Genomic DNA, 19651 nt, shown 5'->3' with positions numbered 1-19651 from the left:
GGAACCTTGGGCACGTAGCCGGGCTGGGGCCTCAGGGTTACCTGGGAATCAGCCGGCCCGAACTCTAGGCACAAATCGTTGACCGAAAATGCGTGCAGGTCCCCTACCCTCTTGATGGAGGCCAATGCTAGCAGGAGCAAAGTCTTCATTGAAAGGAACTTCAGCTCAACCGCCTGCAAAAAGGCTCAAATGGGCCCTGCTGTAGTGCCGTGAGCACCAGAGTCAGGTCCCCCGAGGGAATAGAGGGGGGCCGTGGAGGATTTAACCTTCTCGCCCCCTTAAGGAACCTGACGACCAGGTCATGCTTCCCCCACGACCTCCTTCTACGGGGTCGTGGTTAGCAGCGATTGCAACAACATAAACTTTAAGGGTGGAGGGAGACAGCCTTCGCTCCAACCCTTTGCTGCAAAGAGGACAGCACAACTCCGATCGGGCATCTTCGGGGGTCTTCTCGGCGAGAAGAACACCACTCAACGAACAGGTTCCACTTCAAGCGTAGGCGCTCTCGCTGAAGTGATGGTGTCAACTACCTCTTGGGGTAGGCCACTCAGAACCTCTGCGTCCCGTCCAGGGACTGGACATGAAGTTTTCAGAGGTCTGGACGCGGGTGCCAAGGGGTGCCCCATTTCTGAGTCAGTAAATTCTTCCTCAGAGGAATCAGCCAAGGAGGGGCTGTCGCGACGAGCATTAGTCCTGGGAACCAGGTCCGGGAAGGCCAATAGGCCACCTGTCTTTTCTCTCAGTAGAGTAGTCAGGAGCAGAATGATGTGATCGCTCGGCTCTGAAGCGAAAAGCTGAATATGCGCTGCACCTGCTGCCTACTTATACTCACGCGGTGATCAGCAGCAGCTGGATGCAATAATCGCATGCCAATGTGCATTGGCTCGTTTAGTTTACACTCAAAGTAGATTGGTCCCTCTAAGCGAGATCCCAATTTCGTCGGTCCTCCGACGTGACGTCGAGAGTGACCGACTGAAAGGGAAGGTCACATACATTGTCAGCGTCATCACACAGAGTGGGAGGACTCACTAGTCCGCTTTTACAGACTGATTATGTTCATACACTCAAACTGTTGCTCAAATTGTGGTATAGTTTGTTTATAGCCTTTATAACTTTAGCTTTTATCTTTTTAATTCTGGCAATTGTATTTAGGCTTCACAATTCATAAAAGTTACAGTGTGTTTATTTGTGACAATTATACTTTCGATAAACTGTTTCCCACAATAATCCAAAAGCCAATGGGAAAATTGTATTGGTTTTTATCCTGGGTGGGAACCTGGGTGTTGCTAACTTCACTTTTTGCCAACAAAAATACACCATCACTGCCATACACATCAGTTATATGGAAGGCAGCATTACAGTATAACTTAGTGAAAGAATACAAATATTAAATTAAAGTTAGCCAGTGAAACATTCCTTTTTTTTCACCATCTGATTCATGCATTTGATTAGCATATTACCTCCAGCTCTTAACGTAATCTTAATTAGAAGTGCGTTTCTCAAAATCTTCCTAAAATTTCAAAACACCCTCATGAGAGACTATGGGCTTCCAGCCTAAAGCAAGTAGATGGATATTTATCTCTTTCTGATTCATCTGGCTTTGATAAAGTTGATGAGATTTTTAATCAGTCTGTAAACTGTGCTGTCTGTCATGCTCACCCCAGAGTTTTTTTTAATGTATTTCAATCTGTAACGTTTATTATTATTTATTAGCTCTAAAAAGGGGAATATTTATGACGAATCATAAATGGTTATGATTCATAATAAATATTTAGATTATATCTTCGAATTAACTGTAGCAGAATCAATATTACAATTATTTGATCTGTCCGTCCACCGAGCAGACAATATAATCATTTATCAATTCAAGGAATATTTATTTTCTGGCCACGCATTCAAATATTTGTGTCTTTCTAAACAAAGAGACCATTACGCAGATTAGGTAGAAAAAGTATTAAAAAAATATAAAGCGCTTTAAAATAATAAATGGGAATAAAATTATAATATTGTATGTATATTTGGAAGAACTCATTTTATTTGTACAAAAACTGGTGTGCACTTAGAGAAAAGTCTGTACTTTTGAACAGATAGGTGTTTCAGTGTAGTCCCTCATTAGCTTCGAAAAGTCCGAAGGAATATGTTTTCTTTGAAGAGTGACTTTTTTGCCGTCTCTGCTTTCTTGGAGCTCCACTAAATGAGCAAGAAAAACAGTAACAATTAAAGAGCGCTTAACCCTTTCACCTACTCCTCCAGCTAATTGGTGACACCGCAATTCGGTTTAGCCCAATTACACACACACCATCTCTCTCTATGTTGATTAACATTCATCTACCTCTCTTTTTTTCTCCTCCTTTCTTCCATCAGGACAGAAGTGGTCCACAGGGCTGAAGTGTTGAGTGAGCACGCTCATATCAACAATGATGTTATTAACGTCCTGAACCACTGTGCTTTACTGAATGGTGACTGGAGGCAATTCATTTGACTTGTGTAACTGACTAAAGCTCATTCTCGCCCACTCGTGATTTGAGCGTAATGGGGCTTTTGTCCTTTGTACCTACTAGAGGGAGTGAATACGAGATTATGCATTATTGTGACTCATAAACATAAGCAGGACCGGGCGAGATGACAAATAGATGCAGGAAGTGACTGTGATGGTGTGCATGTTTATATCTTCAGCTCAGGTTGTCTGGTTGTCTGTATTGATTGTGTAATCCTTGTTGGCTTTTTTTGCTCTCTCAGGCTGCTTTGGTAGATTGGCTCTTCTCATTCATCCTTCAGACTGTTGTTGCTACAAAATCAATACTACAAACAGATCACACGCTACAAAAACTGACTACACATACACAATGTACACAAAATCATTAATTTATTTATTAATATTATTGTTATTATTTAATGCACAATATATATATAAAATTATGTGTGTGTGTGTGTGTGTGTGTGTGTAATTAGAATATTTGATGTATATTAGACAGCACAAAGAAAATTCAACAAGTTCAACTAAATGAAAAGTTTGCTTTTTTCCTATAAAAACATTTTTTCTACTTATTTGTAAGTATTAGCTAAATTGATCAATTTAAAAAATATATTTTTAAAGCAGGACATTACCAAAAATGTCTCTGAAAAAATGTGCAAAAATTGTATGACAATTGAAAATCATTACTAACTACTGAGGGCCAGATTTACTAAACAGGGCAAAATAGCACAAGAGTGCAATTCCAAAACAGCTGCGGGTGATTTACTGACAACGCGCAAATTATAGAACACAGACGCAACATCTCATTTCCATAATGACCAGCACAATCTACCAAGAGCAGCGCAAATTACCACCTGCTTTAAGACATTCCTTTTTGGGGGCGTTAAATAGTGGCGCAAATACTAGTGATTTGATGAGTGCAAACATTAGTAATTCGCATTGCGTGATTCATTTTAATACTCTCCTCCCATAAATTTTGCGTCTGAAAAGGAAACTCCTACAAATGCATATTCAGTAAGGTCAGGCATAAAAATAACTGTCCACGCCTTTTCAGCGTTAATTCTTCACTGCGTGTCTTTAGTAAATCCTGACAGTAATATTTTAACTCCAAAAGGTGGTTTGTGCTGGCGCAAGCTGTTAGTAAATCTGGCCCTAAGTTACTAACTATATATTAGTTAAAAAAATAAAAATAAAAAACTTTGCGCCTTATTTACAAGGTTCATTGTAGTACCTAAAGGGTACATATTACTACTCTAAGGTAGTAATGTGTATTTCTTTGGGGTAGATAAAGTACAGAGTTGTCACTTTATAGGCCAATTCACACGGTACCGACAGACACCAACAAACAGCAACAAGTTTGTCTGGTTTTGTCTGATCAGTGTGTTACCAACGGCAGCACAAATCTGTAGGTACAAATCGCTTCTGTTCCCAGGTGAAACGTCCACTGAATGGCCACAATGCAGTAAGACACTGCGACCCATTGAACAAACTATTTCTCACAGCCTCGATTTCAATATGGCAGCAATCATGACGTTTGTCATAGTACTTAAAAGAATGTGCTTTTATAACTTTCTCAGTGAAAGCGCTCCAGCATTATTGGGCCTCATTCTCCGCCCATTTGAACCATTATCCAGCTTGTTAAGAATTAATTGCCCTCATCATTAATAGATTTAATAAGGGACCTCTGACTTGTGCTGATTGGGTTTTGAAATATGGTAGATGAAATGGTTGAAAAGGCAGTTTCAGGCTCTTGCATTACCTCAGCTACACTCTGATTAGTCCAGTGCTAATTTTAGCGTTTGAACAACTTCAGATGTAATGAGCTCAGCCCCTTAATATATGATGCTTATGCAAAGAGAATAGAAGAAGAATATTAGAGCCCAAGACGTCCCCAAGCCGTGCAATTGCAACTCTTCCCATGGTGCAAATTCAAATTTCGTGATCGCATAACACTTCATATACTTATATTATACACCCCATATTTTTGCAAAGCCTCACAAAGCCTCAGATTGTCTAATTTGAAATTTAACATTCTTCCTCTAGGCAATGCGTCTGTGGAGTTGATGGTATGTATTTGTAATAATGCCGGCTGAATGAAGACTCTGTTTGAATGTGGATGATGGGTAGATGACATTGTCCCCACATACCCCCTGTTGCTCTGATGTTCATGTCAGTATACTGAGCCTTATTTATACTCCATGCCCATTGGTTACTGTTACTCACTCATACAAGGTTTACAGTGTCACATAGGAATGAATTGGCTTGAGTTGCAGTAAAATGTGCTAAAAAAGTGGTCAAAATTTAATGGATGTTCTTATTCTTATTTGTGGGCTGGAATGAAGTGTATCACTACAGAAAAATTGTAAATGAAAATGTGTTGCAAAGAAATATTTTAATTGAATGATTTCAATATAATTTTTGGATCAGAATTGAGGCAGTTTGAAAGGGATAACGTCTCTATTACGTACGTAACCCTCGTTCCCTGATGGAGGGAATGGAGACGTTATGTCGTGACGACATTAGGGATCTTATTTGGGAGCCAGAATCCTCTCTGATTAAGAGAAAATGCCAATGAAATTTGGCTAGTGGATTTTGCATGCTGAGCCACTCCCCGTGCATACGGGTATAAATAGGCGACAGGTGCATCCACTCATCAGGTGTTATGCTGAGGAGCCGATAACTTGTCCCTGGCAACCAGCGATGGTTTGAGGTTGTGGCATGGGGACATAACATTTCCGTTCCCTCCATTAGGGAACGAGGGTTACGTACGTAACCGAGACGTTCCCTATCTGTCGGTCACTTCGAGTTATGTTGTGATGACATTAGGGGTCCATTGAAAGCACCACAACCTGAACCCCATCACAACCCTATGGCGTTGCAAGTGTTGACAAACCGCAGCGTGTCAGACAGGTGCTACGCAAAGGTCGTAACCTTCCCAACGCCCCAGCGCAAATTCGCTGACCTTGGCGCCCGAAGGGACCAATAGGTGAGTACATCGCAGCTGGAGATAGCCATGAGCTGTTCCTACTGCAGAAAATAATTTCTTACAAGAAAGGATTTCGACCTTCATGAAAGGTGCTTCATGCCTTTCCTGTTTGTTGTTTACAGCTTGGCAGTAACGATGGGGAAGCGAGCCTTCCGGAGAAGGGCGCTACGAAGGCCACATCCTACCTTTAGGGAGATATCATGTGGAGACACTAATATGTACTAACCCCGGCCTGGGGCAGTACTTTCATATGGAATGGGACTCTGAGGCCGGTCCTACCTGAGAGTAGGGAGGAACCACTGCCAGCACAGCCTGACAGAATGGTCTGTCAAAGGGAAGACACAGGTTCACTGAGAGGGAAACCTTACCATGGAAGCATACACATATGGTATTGCCTGCAGGGAATCAAGCCATATGAACACCTAGCCCAGGACAGGGGCTGACCGGAGACCCGTGCAAGCTAACACCGATACTGGGCCTGGTGACAGACTGCTCCACCGAGTCTGACTGCCGGTGGTGCTGGAGGATGCTCAACTTGTCACGATTTCAGTGGGGTCTACTTGGGCTTTGTTATCATGGAGCGCATGGCCTTTTGTTTTGACGGCTTGCCATGTGCTCTGCTGTCATCCTGGTGTTCACCCCGCCCCTCTCGTTATCCCTGTTAGCTAATTCTCCCTTCTCACCTGCACCTCGTTTTGTCCTCATTATTCTTCCCTTTATCTGGCCCTCTTGAATGCTATCTTGTGTCAGTCCGTATCATGTTGTGCAGCAGCTTAGATCATCTCTGTCCATGCTGTGTTTGTCTGAATCGTTTTTTTATTTTTATTTTTTCCTCCCTAGAACTCTGGTCGGCTCCCGGCCTTGGCTCTCGCTACTCATAGGCCTGTCTCTCCACTGCAGTTTCGTCCTATTCCTCTCTGCCCATGCTCGAGATGACCCCTGGAATTCAGCGGTGGTATTCTATTGCCGGTTCGCCCCTCTCTTCCCCGCGGGCTTGACCACGGCTGGTCTAACCTCCACGCTGATCAGAACTAACTGACTTTTGCTGGGGTTTTGCTATCCGGCTGACTTATTTGCCTTTTTGTTATCACAGTTTCAATAAACTTGGATTTTGTTTTCACCTGCTGTTGGATCCCGGTCTCCTTTCTGACACAACTAGGGTTCGCCGTCCAGGGAACTCGACTGGGAGAGAAAGGCGCTCGCATCCCCGTGTGAGGGGTAATGGCGCAGCAAGCGTGACACCGGACAGTCCTTCCCGCCAATTACCTATTACCCAACACATGGGAAGAAACCGACTCGATGCGGAGGCTGTAGAATCTCACTAAGATGTTTGGTGTCACCCAGCCCGCAGCTCTACAGATGTCTGCCAGAGAGGCGCTGTGCGCCAACGTATAGGAGGAAGCGACACTCCGGGTGGAGTGAGCCCTCACCTCTTAGGGGCACGGCTCACCTTGGGACTGGTACGTCAAGGCGATGGCATCCACTATACAGTGGGCCAACCTCTGCTTGGAGAGGCCCTGACCTCCGTAGCAGACAAAGAGCTGCTCGGAGCTTCTGGAGCTCCTGGTGCGGTCCACGTATATGTGAAGCGCTCTTACCGGACACAGCTGTCCAGAAGCCCGAGGCTGCCTGACCATTGCATGTGGCGCCCTAGCCCATACTGGAGGCATCCGTCGTTACAACGACATGCCGGGACACTTGTTCTAAGGGCATTCCGGCCCGTAGAAAGGCAGGGTCCGTCCAGGGGCTGAATGTGCGGCAACACATTGACGTGATGGCCACGCGAAGTGTACCACAGCGCCATGCCCATCTCTGGACTCGGGAGTGTAACCAGTGCTGAAGTGGTCTCATATGAAGCAATCCGAGTGGCGTGACTGCGGCTGCGGATGCCATATGCCCCAGGAGCCTCTGAAAGTGTTTCAGTGGTACCACCGTCCTGCCTCTGAATGAACTCAGGCAGTTCAGCACTGACTGGGCACGCTCGGTGGTGAGACGTGTCGTCCTACTCACCGAGTCTAACTCCACACCGAGAAAAGAGATTCTCTGCACAGGGGAGAGCTTGCTCTTTTCCCAGTTGACCCGAAGCCCCAACTGCCTGAGGTGCCGGAGTACCAGGTTCCTGTGATCGCACAACTGCTCTCGTGACTGGGCCATGATGAGCCAGTCGTCGAGATAGTTGAGGATTCTGATGCTCACTTCCCGCAACGGGGCAAGGGCACCCTCTGCAACCTTCGTAAAGACATGGGGGGACAGGAACAGCCTGAAGGGAAGGACCCTGTACTGCCATGCCTGACCCTCAAACACAAACCGAAGGAACGGCCTATGTCAAGGAAGGATCGAGACATGAAATTAAGCGTCCTTCAGGTCGACCGCTGCAAACCAATCCTGGGGCTGGATGCATCTGATGATGCACTTCTGCGTTAGCATCTTAAACAGAAGCTTGTGAACGGACCGATTCAAAACTCGCAGACCCAGAATTGGTGGAAGGCCACCGCCTTTCTTGGGCACAATGAAGTAAGGGCTGTTAAACCGGCTCCATCTCGGCTGGAGGGACAGGCTCAATTGCATCCTTCACCAAAAGGACAGCAATCTCCTCGCACAGGACAGGGGTGTCTCGTACTGCCACCAAAGTCTCGAGGACACCGCTGAACCTGGGAGGTCGCCTGGCGAACTATATTGCGTAGCCGAGTCGTACTGTCCGAATGAGCCAGTGCTCCCAAGCTCCGTGTGAGTGGCACGAAAGGAACAATCGACATGCCTGCAGTGGTAGGAAGTCGTGCTGGATGGCCCAGAAAGCATCGCAATCTGGCTCATCACAGCAGGACTCCCTGTGTCCTGGGAGGGACCGGCCGGAGATGCGTGGGAGGCGTCACTTCCCCGAACCGCAATCTCTTGGCCGCTGGCGATAGGGGGCTTTGTGGGCGAGACTGAGGAGGCAGTGTGTAGCTCACTGTCAACCCACGAGCCTGACAGCCCGGAGGAAAAGGAAACTGCTTTTTCTTTGAAAATGTGGGTACCACTGGCCCGGCGGAACAGAAACAAAAGAAAACCAAGGATTCTCTACCCAGCCCTCCTCCGGCGGAAGGAGCGGTGCTGTCTTCACCACCTCCTGTAGAAGAGCAGTACCTCGCCTCTCCAAGCCATCTGTGTCAGGGCCGCTTTGTCGTCTTCTTGGAGAACTTAGGAGCCGGCTGTGACAAGGGGGGCGCCGCACTCCTGCGGGGGGCTCGACGCGCCGGCCTCGACGTAGTCTCAGCACGGGATGGAGCACCTCGGCGACGGGTCCATGACTTCGTCAGCTCTTTGTGCACCTCCGGGAAGAAAGGAACCGGAGCGGGGCATGGTTGCTAGCCACGGCCCGCACCGAGGAACCAATCATCCAGCCGTGAGGGTTCGGGACTGGGCGGTGTGCACACCTCCAGCCCGATACTCACGGCAGCCCGGGAAAACATGGCCATCAGTTCCGGGTCCGATTCGGCAGTGGTGACATCACCCGAGGAGGGGAGCCCCACCGAATCTTCATCCTCAGAAGATGACATCCCAACCCCTGATGCTGTGGTCGACATCTGATCTTCCCGCAGCGCACCGAATGAAACGCTGAGACCGCCGCGAGACGGCTCAGAAGAATCACGGGGAAACCACACGGGACAGTCGCTGCAGGAGGAGTGAGAGGTCCGTGGGGACGGACCCGGCGGAGAAGCTCTCACTGTAACCCTCAGATCACCCAAAGCCACCCAGAACAGCCTCTTCTTTCAGCACACGACAGAATTCGCCTGGTGAATGTCGAGTTTCCTTCATTCACTCGGCTTAGAAGCAAAAATCTGATGAGTGGATGCACCTGTCACCTATTTCTACCCGTATGCACGGGGAGTGGCTCAGCATGCAAAATCCACTAGCCAAATTTCATTGGTGTTTTCTCTTAATCTGAGAGGATTTTGGGGTCCCAAGTAAGACCCCTAATGTTGTCACGACATAACTCGAAGTGACCGACATATAGGGAACCATGGATAGCATTATTTTAGTGAAACATGAGTAAAACATTTCTACAGCACCTAAATCACTAAACTACTAAATGAATGAAAGGTGAAAAGTGAAGTTGACATTAAATTAGTAAAAATACAAAAATAAAATAATAATTTACATAATAAACATGACAGAATATACACCAGTATTTTTACACTAGCAACTCATGATATAAATAAATATTTTATTTTATTTTATCTTTTTTTAGTTTAGTTTTGTTTAGCTTTATAACTTTAGCTTTTTACTTTTGGCAATTGTATTTAGGCTTAAAAATTCATTAAAGTTGTGATAATGTGTGAAGATTATCTTTATGAAGAAAAAATGTGAGAATCATAAACTTTTGTTGGTTACAGAGCTTGTTTTCTGCAATTATTCCAAAGCAAATGTTGAAGTCCTATTGGCACTTTAGTCTGCGTCAATAGCCTTGTGGGCAGTGCGCTGTCATATAGCGCCATTATGCTTAGGGCATCCCACAGACTTTTCCCGAACCTGTCCCCCTCTCTCTCTCCCACTTCGCTTCCTGTCTGAGTACTGCCCTATCATAATAAAGGCAAAAACGCCAAAAAGAATCCTATCGGCATTTTGTTAACATAACCAGGGTGATGAAAAAAATAAAGAAAAAAAGTAAACAATTAAGTCCCAGCAGCAGTTTAACAATAGGGAACATGACATTTTTTCCTTTTTTTACATTATTAATATTTTGTCATTATAAATAGTTACAGCTATACCAACAAACTAGTGTTGCTCACAGTCCACAGAACATTACAGTACATAAACACAATTTAGAATCAAGCACTCATGGGTAATTTTTTGGTGACAATTTGTCTCTGAGCAGTGACACTCCGTCCTCCCACATTGGAGACAAGCATTCTGACACTTGTTCACCAGTGCTTTATCATATACTGCAGCAGCAGGTGCAGGCCGTGAACTTACGATGGAAAAAACCAACAACAAAATGGGTTGTGTACGACCACCATATGCTTTTTCCCTTTATTTTAGCTCCATGCATTTGTCACCTTGTCAAGTGAATTCTGTCAATTGCAGATAAAACACAAAGAGGAATTTCTGCTTTTATATGTGCTTTTACAGCAGCCAGTCCTACTCAAGGCCAACTTTCTCTAACATCACACATCTTCTAGATGGCTTAAAATAGCCATTGAGCAGTCTGTGTATATGCGAGAGAGGAAATCAAACCTGTTGGGGTGCAGATGTGTTTGTTTGGTATTGCGTAAATGATTGACGTAACCATATGGCATTGATTCTTTCATGCTGGATGAACTTGTTTATCATTGATTGTATGATTGAAATACAAATATGTAACAGCTGTCCTCAGTCCAGCCTCAAAGGTCAGAGGAATGTTATCCACAATTGCAATTACAAACTCATGAATCTTATTTGATTGACTGATCCATTGATTTTCCATGTGTCTTGTCTCCAGCTGTTTCCTGTCCCTGCTGCTGGTTGCTGCTGTGGTTTGGAAAGTCAAACAGACGTGCTGGGCATCACGCAGGAGAGAGGTAACATCTGCACAGTAGCACTTCCTGTGTTCATTGACGTGTCCATACTTTTATTGGCCATTGCCTGCGGTTTCTTTATACATGTTGCCCATGATTTCATGCTTGAAGCTGATATGTTTAATTCTTCGGCTTAACCAGTAGTGCGAGTTTGGGGCAGGACTTTCAGTTTGTGCGACCAATGGAAGACTTTAGCTCTAATGTGTTATGCATTTGCATTTACAGGTTTGTGTTAGTTGGGATGTTATTGCTTTTACCATCTGTGACCTCCCATGATGCTCCTGGGTATGGTTGATCTTTGTAAACCACCTTATGACTTTAACCTCATTATAGTTTATGAAACTCACTGTCATGCGGCGTTACTGTGCTCAGATCAGAGGACACCGGGTAAAGCTGATTATTTTATAACGTGTTCCTCCCAGTGTCTGATGGGTACGCAAATGTCATCAGCATGCCAGCCGAACTGCCTTCTTTTAATGAGAGAGGCGCTACAATAAACACTGCCATTTCCCTTCATTACCCATCTTCACAAACCAATTAACCCTGACAGGGGCTCATGTAAAAGGAATGGATTAGTGTGATATATCCATCTAAAAGCCCCAACAGATGCCACCTTCTCTCACGTCTCTCACTTTCCCTCTCTCTTTTTATTCCTTATTTTTGTGTGTCATTTTAGTGGCTACATAAATGCAAATGGAAATTTGCAAACGAGTTGTCATCAAGCGTTTTATAATCAATACAATAATCGAGGCCTCTGTAATTGAAAGCATGTCGAGAGCCGTAAGTATGGGTTTATCTGAGTTAAATGTGTGCTGTTTTCAACGATGGCTGTTACAGTTGCTGTTTTCCTTTTCATCAAATATGTACTTGTAGAACGAGCATTTAGATAATGGAATAGTTTTAGCCAAATAGAAGACAAGCTTTGCACTTCATTCAACGCCCCAAAAGCCATTTTAGGAAATAAAAGCACAATGTGATTTGATAGGAAAACGACAGTAAATAATGAATCTATTCAAAGTGTAGTGTACTTGATTGTAGTGACTGGCAGTGACAGCCGTGATCCTTGAAAATAATGCAACATCTTCAACTTTAAAAGATTTTACACCAGCTGAACTCAAGTAACCGCTATACGTACATGTCAGCAGGACCTAATTTTTACTTTTGTGATGAGTTATGCTGTGTTTTTCGGTGATACCTTGCAGACCGATTCTTCAGACAGCAATTTGTGTCAGAACTGTTCATGGTGACTTTCAGTCCAGGTCAGCACTCAGTGGGCTGAGCTGGATTGCAGGACATTCATGCAGGGCACATTCTTCCTTTTAGACAGCTAGATGGAGCACAACTGAATGGAACAAAACACATGGGTTTTAAATGTCCTTTTTAGAGAGAGAGAGAAGGAGAAAAACTTTTTAAAAGTGCTCATTTTAACTTGACAGCACTTTAAAAATGCAGCGATTATGGCACAAGGTGCTGAATAAAAACATGGGGATGCGATGCAATAGCCAAACGTGGACATCTGACAAAATTGCAATAAGTGGGTTTTTTTAAGTAGAAAAGTTTGAATTTTGTCTTGACCAAGTGTGTAAAAGTAAAACGTTTTGACATTTGAAGGTTTTATAGACTTTACAGACAGAAAAGGCAAAAAAAAAAATAGAATTGTTTGAAATATCACCTATATAGGTTTGTACTATTTTTTATATATAACAAATGTATCAACTTTGGAATTCATTACTCATTATTTCCCAGAATGCCTGATTCACTTTGAATTGTAATTTAGTCAATTCCAGTTCAACTTCTTGTGGGTGTGGCCAATTAAATTAAAATTACAGCTCATGAATTGAAAGGGAACCAGTCTTTAAAGGGGTCATGAACTGCCTTTGTTTTTTTTAATTTTGTACTGTTATCTAAGGTCCATTTATAAAGTTATCAAAAACATCATAATTTAGAAGTAATAGTCTATTTTCTGTACTAGGGCTGGGCGGTATATCGAGTTTGTATGATATATTGATATATTCTTTATAAGCGATATGGTATGAAGCAATACCATTTATATCGATATACAGTAGTTTGATACGAGCGCATCTGAAAAATATAACGGAGAACACGGACTGAGCTGCTGTGGAGAAAGTGCATAATCCAGTTTGTTCTAAACATGTGACAAGCTTTATATTAAGGGCTTTAAAAAAACTCATAAGATAGTTTATAGTTTCAGTTCGGCTCTGACAGAAAGGCTGCGTGTGCCGCTGACAGAGACGCGCTCTTTAATGTGTTTGAGATGTGCTGTTTTTCTTAATGCATAACTTACATTTCACAGTTATATTATCCATCTGTAAATGTTAGAAAGTCATGGAAATATTTCCATTTTGCTGTCAGAAGTGCATGGGCCTTCTGCTTTGCGATTCTCCACTAAACGTCACATGAATTCTGCCGAGTTTTTGAATGGTTGTATACGACAAAACGATAATTCTTCCATCGTGCAAATTATGGTCATTTTCGTCAGTTAAGGATCGTTAGCATTCAGCTTGCTTTAAATCAGACACAGAGATGCAGTGCGGTAAGATCGCTTTTATTTGAATTAATTTGAATTAGCGAGAGAAAGAGAGAGAGAGAGATGAAAGTTGCGTGTGTGAACCTGTGTCTGCGCGTCTCTCTCTACAAGCAATGAGGCTTAGTTACTTAAAAAACAGCGATTTACCCCCTCATTGCAGAGAAATATAACGGTGCAAGTCAGTAGCCTGTCAAAGCTATTTTACTAATAAAAGTTTCTGTGCTGTGTTGTCGTGTGCAATAGGTGTGTGCGTGTGCATCTATGAAAGCAGCATAGCCTACTGCATATAGTTTTAGTTTAGCTATAAACCCGAACCCAAAGCTATTCATTAAACATTAACCCGAACCCGACCCGCTACCCAAAAGTATCTCGGGACCCGTCGGGCTCGGGTCGGGTAGCAGACCTCTACTGCGGAGTGTCTTTTTGTCTTCGGAGCCATCTTTATTGTTTGGTTTCTGCATAGACCTGCATTCACCTCTCTTGTAAACACAAAATGCGCGAATTGGTGGGCGGGGCTAAACAGGCAGCGATGTATAGAATGTAGATGTTGATCTTCTGCGGAGGCGGTGTTTAGTCACACTATTACATCGTATTGCATCACAGCCCTTGTCTGTACTCCAAAAATTGGCCAAATACCCATCTCTGCACTGATATTAAAGCAACTGTAATGTTAAATATTTTAAAATGGAAGCTGTACATGTTTGTTTGTGTGCACATTGTCTATTGTTCCATGTGATACTAGACCTTGTTGCATCCCTAGTTAGCAAACACCACCATATTGAGACACACACAGATCTTAGTTAGCTGATGTGTCTACATTATTTATGATGTCTGTCCCATATCGGCCAGGCCCTGCTGTTGCTGCTGTAGTTCCACTGAACCTCTTTCTTCTTCACACAGTCGTTTTTCACATTCCGCCCGACACAACAGAGCTCAGGTGTCAGGCCATGATGATGTCAGATCCAGCAGGATCTATCCCACACCGCACCAGTCACATCCATAAACAGCCAAGTTGCTTTTAGCTGGCTGTGGCATCTGATAAATATCTCGTAGCGAGGGCTTTATCTCTGCTGTGCTTTTATGGTTATGTGGAGGCTGATAAGTTGTGATCTCTCAGAAGTTTTATGGAGAGCTACATCACTCCACTCCTCACTGCTGCTTAATTGTGTTGCCTCATTGTCAAGCCTCATTGCTGACACCGGCTATCTTGTGATTTGCCGTGTTGGATACTTTAAACCCGCCATAGCGGCCCCTTCATCACACTCTCTCTCTGAAGCCATCAAGTGGGAAATTAACAATGCAAATCAATGGAGCTGAATGGTGTATTTTTTATGATCCCTTCTTTCTGATGTATTTAGAGTATGAATGATTATTTCTGAGATAGATTACGGACGGACGGCGCCGTGAGCACTCAGGGAATCAGTCAATATCCTCAAATGGGCCTAATTCATTATTTTGTCCCTCCTTCTTTCTAAAGTGCAGAACATTGAGGGGGGGGGGGTATTTTAATTTCATTCCACCAAATGTAATATAATTTCTTTGCAGCTGCGATCAGGGGGATCAGTCTCAGTCTTTTAGCACACAAATGAAAGTAATATATGAAATATGTTCTGTCTAGCGAATCCTAAAAACAGCCACTCAGCCTAAAAAAAAACTTTTTTGCATTGACATTTAAAATCCATAAAATTCCCAGTGGGAGAAATTCCATGCGGATCCCTCATTCAAAAAGGGAGAAATAATGTAATCTTGCCAGTATAGTTAATTATGGATCATAACCGAGAGTGTGGAAAACAAATTTAGAACTGGGTTTATGATAATGACTCTCCCAACAATAATTTCTGGATATGAGATCAAACAATCAAAACCACTTTGAAATTATAATGATGATGCACAAGACTTCTTATACAGATGTCTGTGAATCTCCTAATAGGGTCTCCCCCCAGCAGACAGGGATTTAGCCATATTTTGACAACTAACCTCATTAAGTTTTGCTGTTGTCTTGCCATAAATGTATAAATAAAGAAAAAAAGACCCTGCATATTTCACTTTTTCATGTTTTTTTACTCTGTATTTCATGCATTGGTTAATACAAGCTGTCAATGGCCTTGGCAAACATGGAAATACTGAACACCAAGTGATGTGATTGTTAAATATACATAGCCTGGTCATATTAAACATGTATTTTCTAGATGAATCTGGAGCGCTACAAAGGCAGCCCCCCTTCTACCACCACCACCATCAAATGAGGATAATTCCCAACTGCCTTCTTGTCACCTGTTCAGTTGTAAACACACTGTGTCCCCTGTCAGCCAGATGTTGGCTAATTTTATAATTTGACGGTGGCTTATTCCACGTCGATCGGTCAAACCCCTATCCGCTTGCATAGAGTACAATGAATTGATGCTAATTTATGAAATGCCAGGTTGTTTTGAGGCTTGAAGTGGGTGTGTTTATTTGACCTTTCTGGCACATTATGGAAATTAGTATAGTTCCCTGTTAAAAGAATTACTTATTTTGAACAAGATAGTCCCATTTACTTCAGACAGTGATTAGCATATATTTAGGGGTTTTATTTGCTTATTTATTTTAATTATTTTCAATATTAAATAATTAGAGGTTGTGATAAATTTATAATGATTGATTTTATTTAATGAAAATTTGAGTTGTTTTTTTTTCATAATAGCAAACAGCGAGATGATCTTTGACACTGATTATCTTTGAGGCCAGGCTTTATCTGGCCTGTTACACAGTGTAAATATAATTTCATATCGCATGAATTCGCCTATAGCCTAACATCATGACATTAAATTTCATTATTATTCATTTAAAGTTCAGTTTAATGATGAAAGTTTCATGAAAATGCAAATCTCTCTCCAATGTTTCTATCATGAAAAGACATATAAGCCAACCAAATATTGACCCTGTAATATTTCTATTCAACATCTGTAGGAACTTGTAAAAGCTCTGATTGAGCGCCACTCTACACATTTGCGAAAACTTTGACTCAAGGTTATATAAGGTCGTACAAGAGCTGAAATGAGGATGTTGAAGTCTCAATATTGCTACTTATAGAAGTGGCTGCTCTTTACAGTGTTAGCTAGCAGTGCCATGCTATCAGCTCCGAGCAGGTGAGCGTCTTTATCATCTAAGGCTAGATTAGCCCGAAGGTCTTGTCTGCTTTTCAGAGGCGTGGGGCCCTAAACACCAACATCAATCTTCAAAGCAGCAAAATCAGTCTCACCCTCTGCTTTTTGCTCCCAGGGACAAAACAAGGACTCTCCTGAAAATGCCTCAAAATGGTGTCAGAGATCTTTTAAGCACAGGTGTGGGTGCCTGTGTTGAATTTCATGTGGCTTTTATTGGATTTATTTTTACTGTTGGCACAATCTGTCTCTGGAGGTGTATAATTTTATATAGGGAAATAAAGATGAGATCTGCTGTGTTACAGTGATTGATTGCTTTTGTGATCAAATAAACCAATGATACCTGTAACCACCTCTGTCAAACCTGGCCAAAGAGTATCTGTTTATTAATTTGGAATATTTGCTTATCTAATTTATTATGTAATTCATCTCTTTAATCATTTACCCTAGTTTAAAGCATTAGTATTATATATAATATTATAGTATCTATTTATATTTTAAATTAGTTATGATTTTCATTGTCCATCATAAGTTTTAGTATTTTTGTTCTGTGTTTTTGTCTTTTTTATTATTATTTTTTAAATATTTCAATTTACAATTTATTTAGTTTTAGTATTAGTACTTCAACTTAAACTGTATTTGCTAATGAAACATTTCAAATTTTTGCTTAGGTTTAAGTTTTTCATCTAATATTTATATTTTACTTTACTGTATCAATTTGTAATAGTTTTAGTTTTTAGTTAACAATAACAACACTAGCTTAATGTAATAATATAATATAATATATATATATATATTTTTTTTAAGAAACCTGCAAATCCATTTAGATACATTTTCTTACCTCTTATGCATTGTCTTATGATTTTGTCACTCTTCTTTTTAGGCATAATGTGCACATCCTATTTCGCAAATATAAACTTATTTCTTCTCTTCTCAGCCTCCTTAACCTGGCATAGGAGATTTGCAGATGACAGAGAGAAGACTTAGACAGAAGAGGGGAACGGGGCTGTCTGATCAATTACACGTTTGCTTAGTGAGCAGTATGAACGATAGCCTGCTCTCAGTCAGCATGAAGTATGGCGGATTCAAAGAAACAAAAGAGATGTCGATAAAAAATTTAAATGTTGCATTTGCCCCAATTGAATAATTTTTACTACTTAAAAGCATCACAGTGCACTGTTTGTGGTTTAGAAACAATCTATAATTGATAAACCGCTTCATACAAACCATAGCAGTCACCGTCAGAGCAGAGCAGATGGATGCACTTTTCAAAAAAGACTCAAACCAAAGCCATAATTTTTACCTTTTTTTAACAAGTTTTACCATCCGTAGTAATTACTGGCACTAACATGTAAACTACTTTTTAAAAGTTTGTAGTTGGTAAGATATTTTTATTGTTTGTAAAAGACGTCTCATGTTTATCAAGGCTGCATTTATATTATACAAAAATACAGTAAACACTGTAATTTTGTGAAATATTATTACAGTTTAAAGTAGCTGTTTTCTTTTTTAGTATATTTAATAAATGTAATTTACTTCTGTGATACAAAGCTGAATTTTCAGCAGCTATTACTACTTATTCAGGGTCACATGGTCCTTCAGAAATAATTTTAATATGCTGATTTGATGATTAAGAACTATTTCTTATTATCCTTATTATTTTTATTCTTATTATTTAAAGCAATTATGCTGCTAAATGGTTTTTTTTTGTGAAAACCACGATATATTTTTTCAGGATTCTTTGATGCATAAAAAGTTCAAAAGTGCTTTGAACTAGATTTTTTTGTAACATTATAAATGTCTTTCATGTCACTTTTGAGTATTATTTATTAATTATTATCAGTTGTTGTACTGCATGTACTGTATCAGGGAAGCCAAATTTAACTGCTTTGCAAAGCATCAACCGGGTAGAAGCCAGAAACGCTTTCCATTTTCTCCCCTTTTGACTTATCTGAAAGTGATAGCGATCAGAACCGTGCGATCCTGCTCATGGAGAATAAATGGCAGAGCTCAGGTTGGCCTGATTCAGGAAATGAAATCTGTGGTTTATATTATTAAAGTGTTCATACAGGGAATTGGCTCTCTTAGAGGGTATTGTTTCCTCAGTTTCAGTCCTGATCTGAAGAGCATTCAGCCAGACGAAGAAACCCCTTTTTCAATAGCACCTTGTCGTGTTGATGCATAAACAAAGGATGATTTGATCGGGGGCCCTGGTCTTGGATTATGCTTTGTTATGTGTGTATGAAAGGTTTGGCTCTCACTTGTGCCCTGGCCTTGCAGAGATTTAGAGAGGAATGCTGCGGTTGGTGGATATCAGAGAGGAGCTTATGCTTTATGCATAAGACAGCCGGAGTTATTCCCTCCGCACATCCTGTATGTAATATAACAGGTGCCTGTTCTCAGTAAAAGATTGACTTTTGAGGTAGTGTCAGGGTTGTGTGCGTGTTAGTCGCCTCAGGTGTACATGTGGGCAAAGGTAGAGAAGCAGAGCGCGTAACAGGAGCAGTGATCTGCGGTTAGATAGCGCTTGTCACTACAGCATGATCGCTTGAGTTCACACTGGCTTCTGTCCAAACTCTGCTCTCACAGTGCTGCAGTATCATCACAGAAACCTCTTCAGAGTATGACAAAGCTGTGCAGCCGCATCTCCTTCACATTTTGTAATGTTTGTAAACACTCCTACCACCTTTCACACCGTCATACAAACACAAATGCACAGATTTAGGTTAAACTAGGTCAGGCAAAAACAATTGTACCAAGATTTTCAAGGATCTACAACAAGTCACAAATCAGCCTACATTTAGATGCTCTTAAGAGTGCCTGGTAAAAGTAGCAAGAAACACTCAAGATGCCAGATGTTGATTTTAGGAGGGAATTCACCATGAATAAATTGCACAAGCTGATAGACATTCAGAAGTGTGTGTGTGTGTGTGTGTGTGTATGTATGTATATATATATATA

At 41.8% G+C, this 19651-nt stretch overlaps 1 protein-coding gene across 1 annotated transcript in view; it reads left to right on the top strand.

The window, feature by feature from the left end:
- atrnl1a (attractin-like 1a) overlaps positions 1 to 19651 on the top strand; it is a 291501-nt gene that overhangs the window by 155724 nt on the left and 116126 nt on the right. Inside the window, exon 27 of the mRNA XM_016295005.1 lies at positions 10924 to 11002. Within this exon, the coding sequence (XP_016150491.1) occupies positions 10924 to 11002 (79 nt within the window). The remainder of the gene's footprint in view (positions 1 to 10923; positions 11003 to 19651) is intronic.

This window comes from Sinocyclocheilus grahami, unplaced genomic scaffold (genome assembly GCF_001515645.1).
Source record: "Sinocyclocheilus grahami isolate Dianchi unplaced genomic scaffold, SAMN03320097.WGS_v1.1 scaffold328.1, whole genome shotgun sequence".
In the NCBI taxonomy this organism is placed as follows: Eukaryota; Metazoa; Chordata; class Actinopteri; order Cypriniformes; family Cyprinidae; genus Sinocyclocheilus; species Sinocyclocheilus grahami.
Note: the sequence above shows the minus strand (reverse complement) of the source record. Positions and strands in the feature narration are given on the sequence as shown.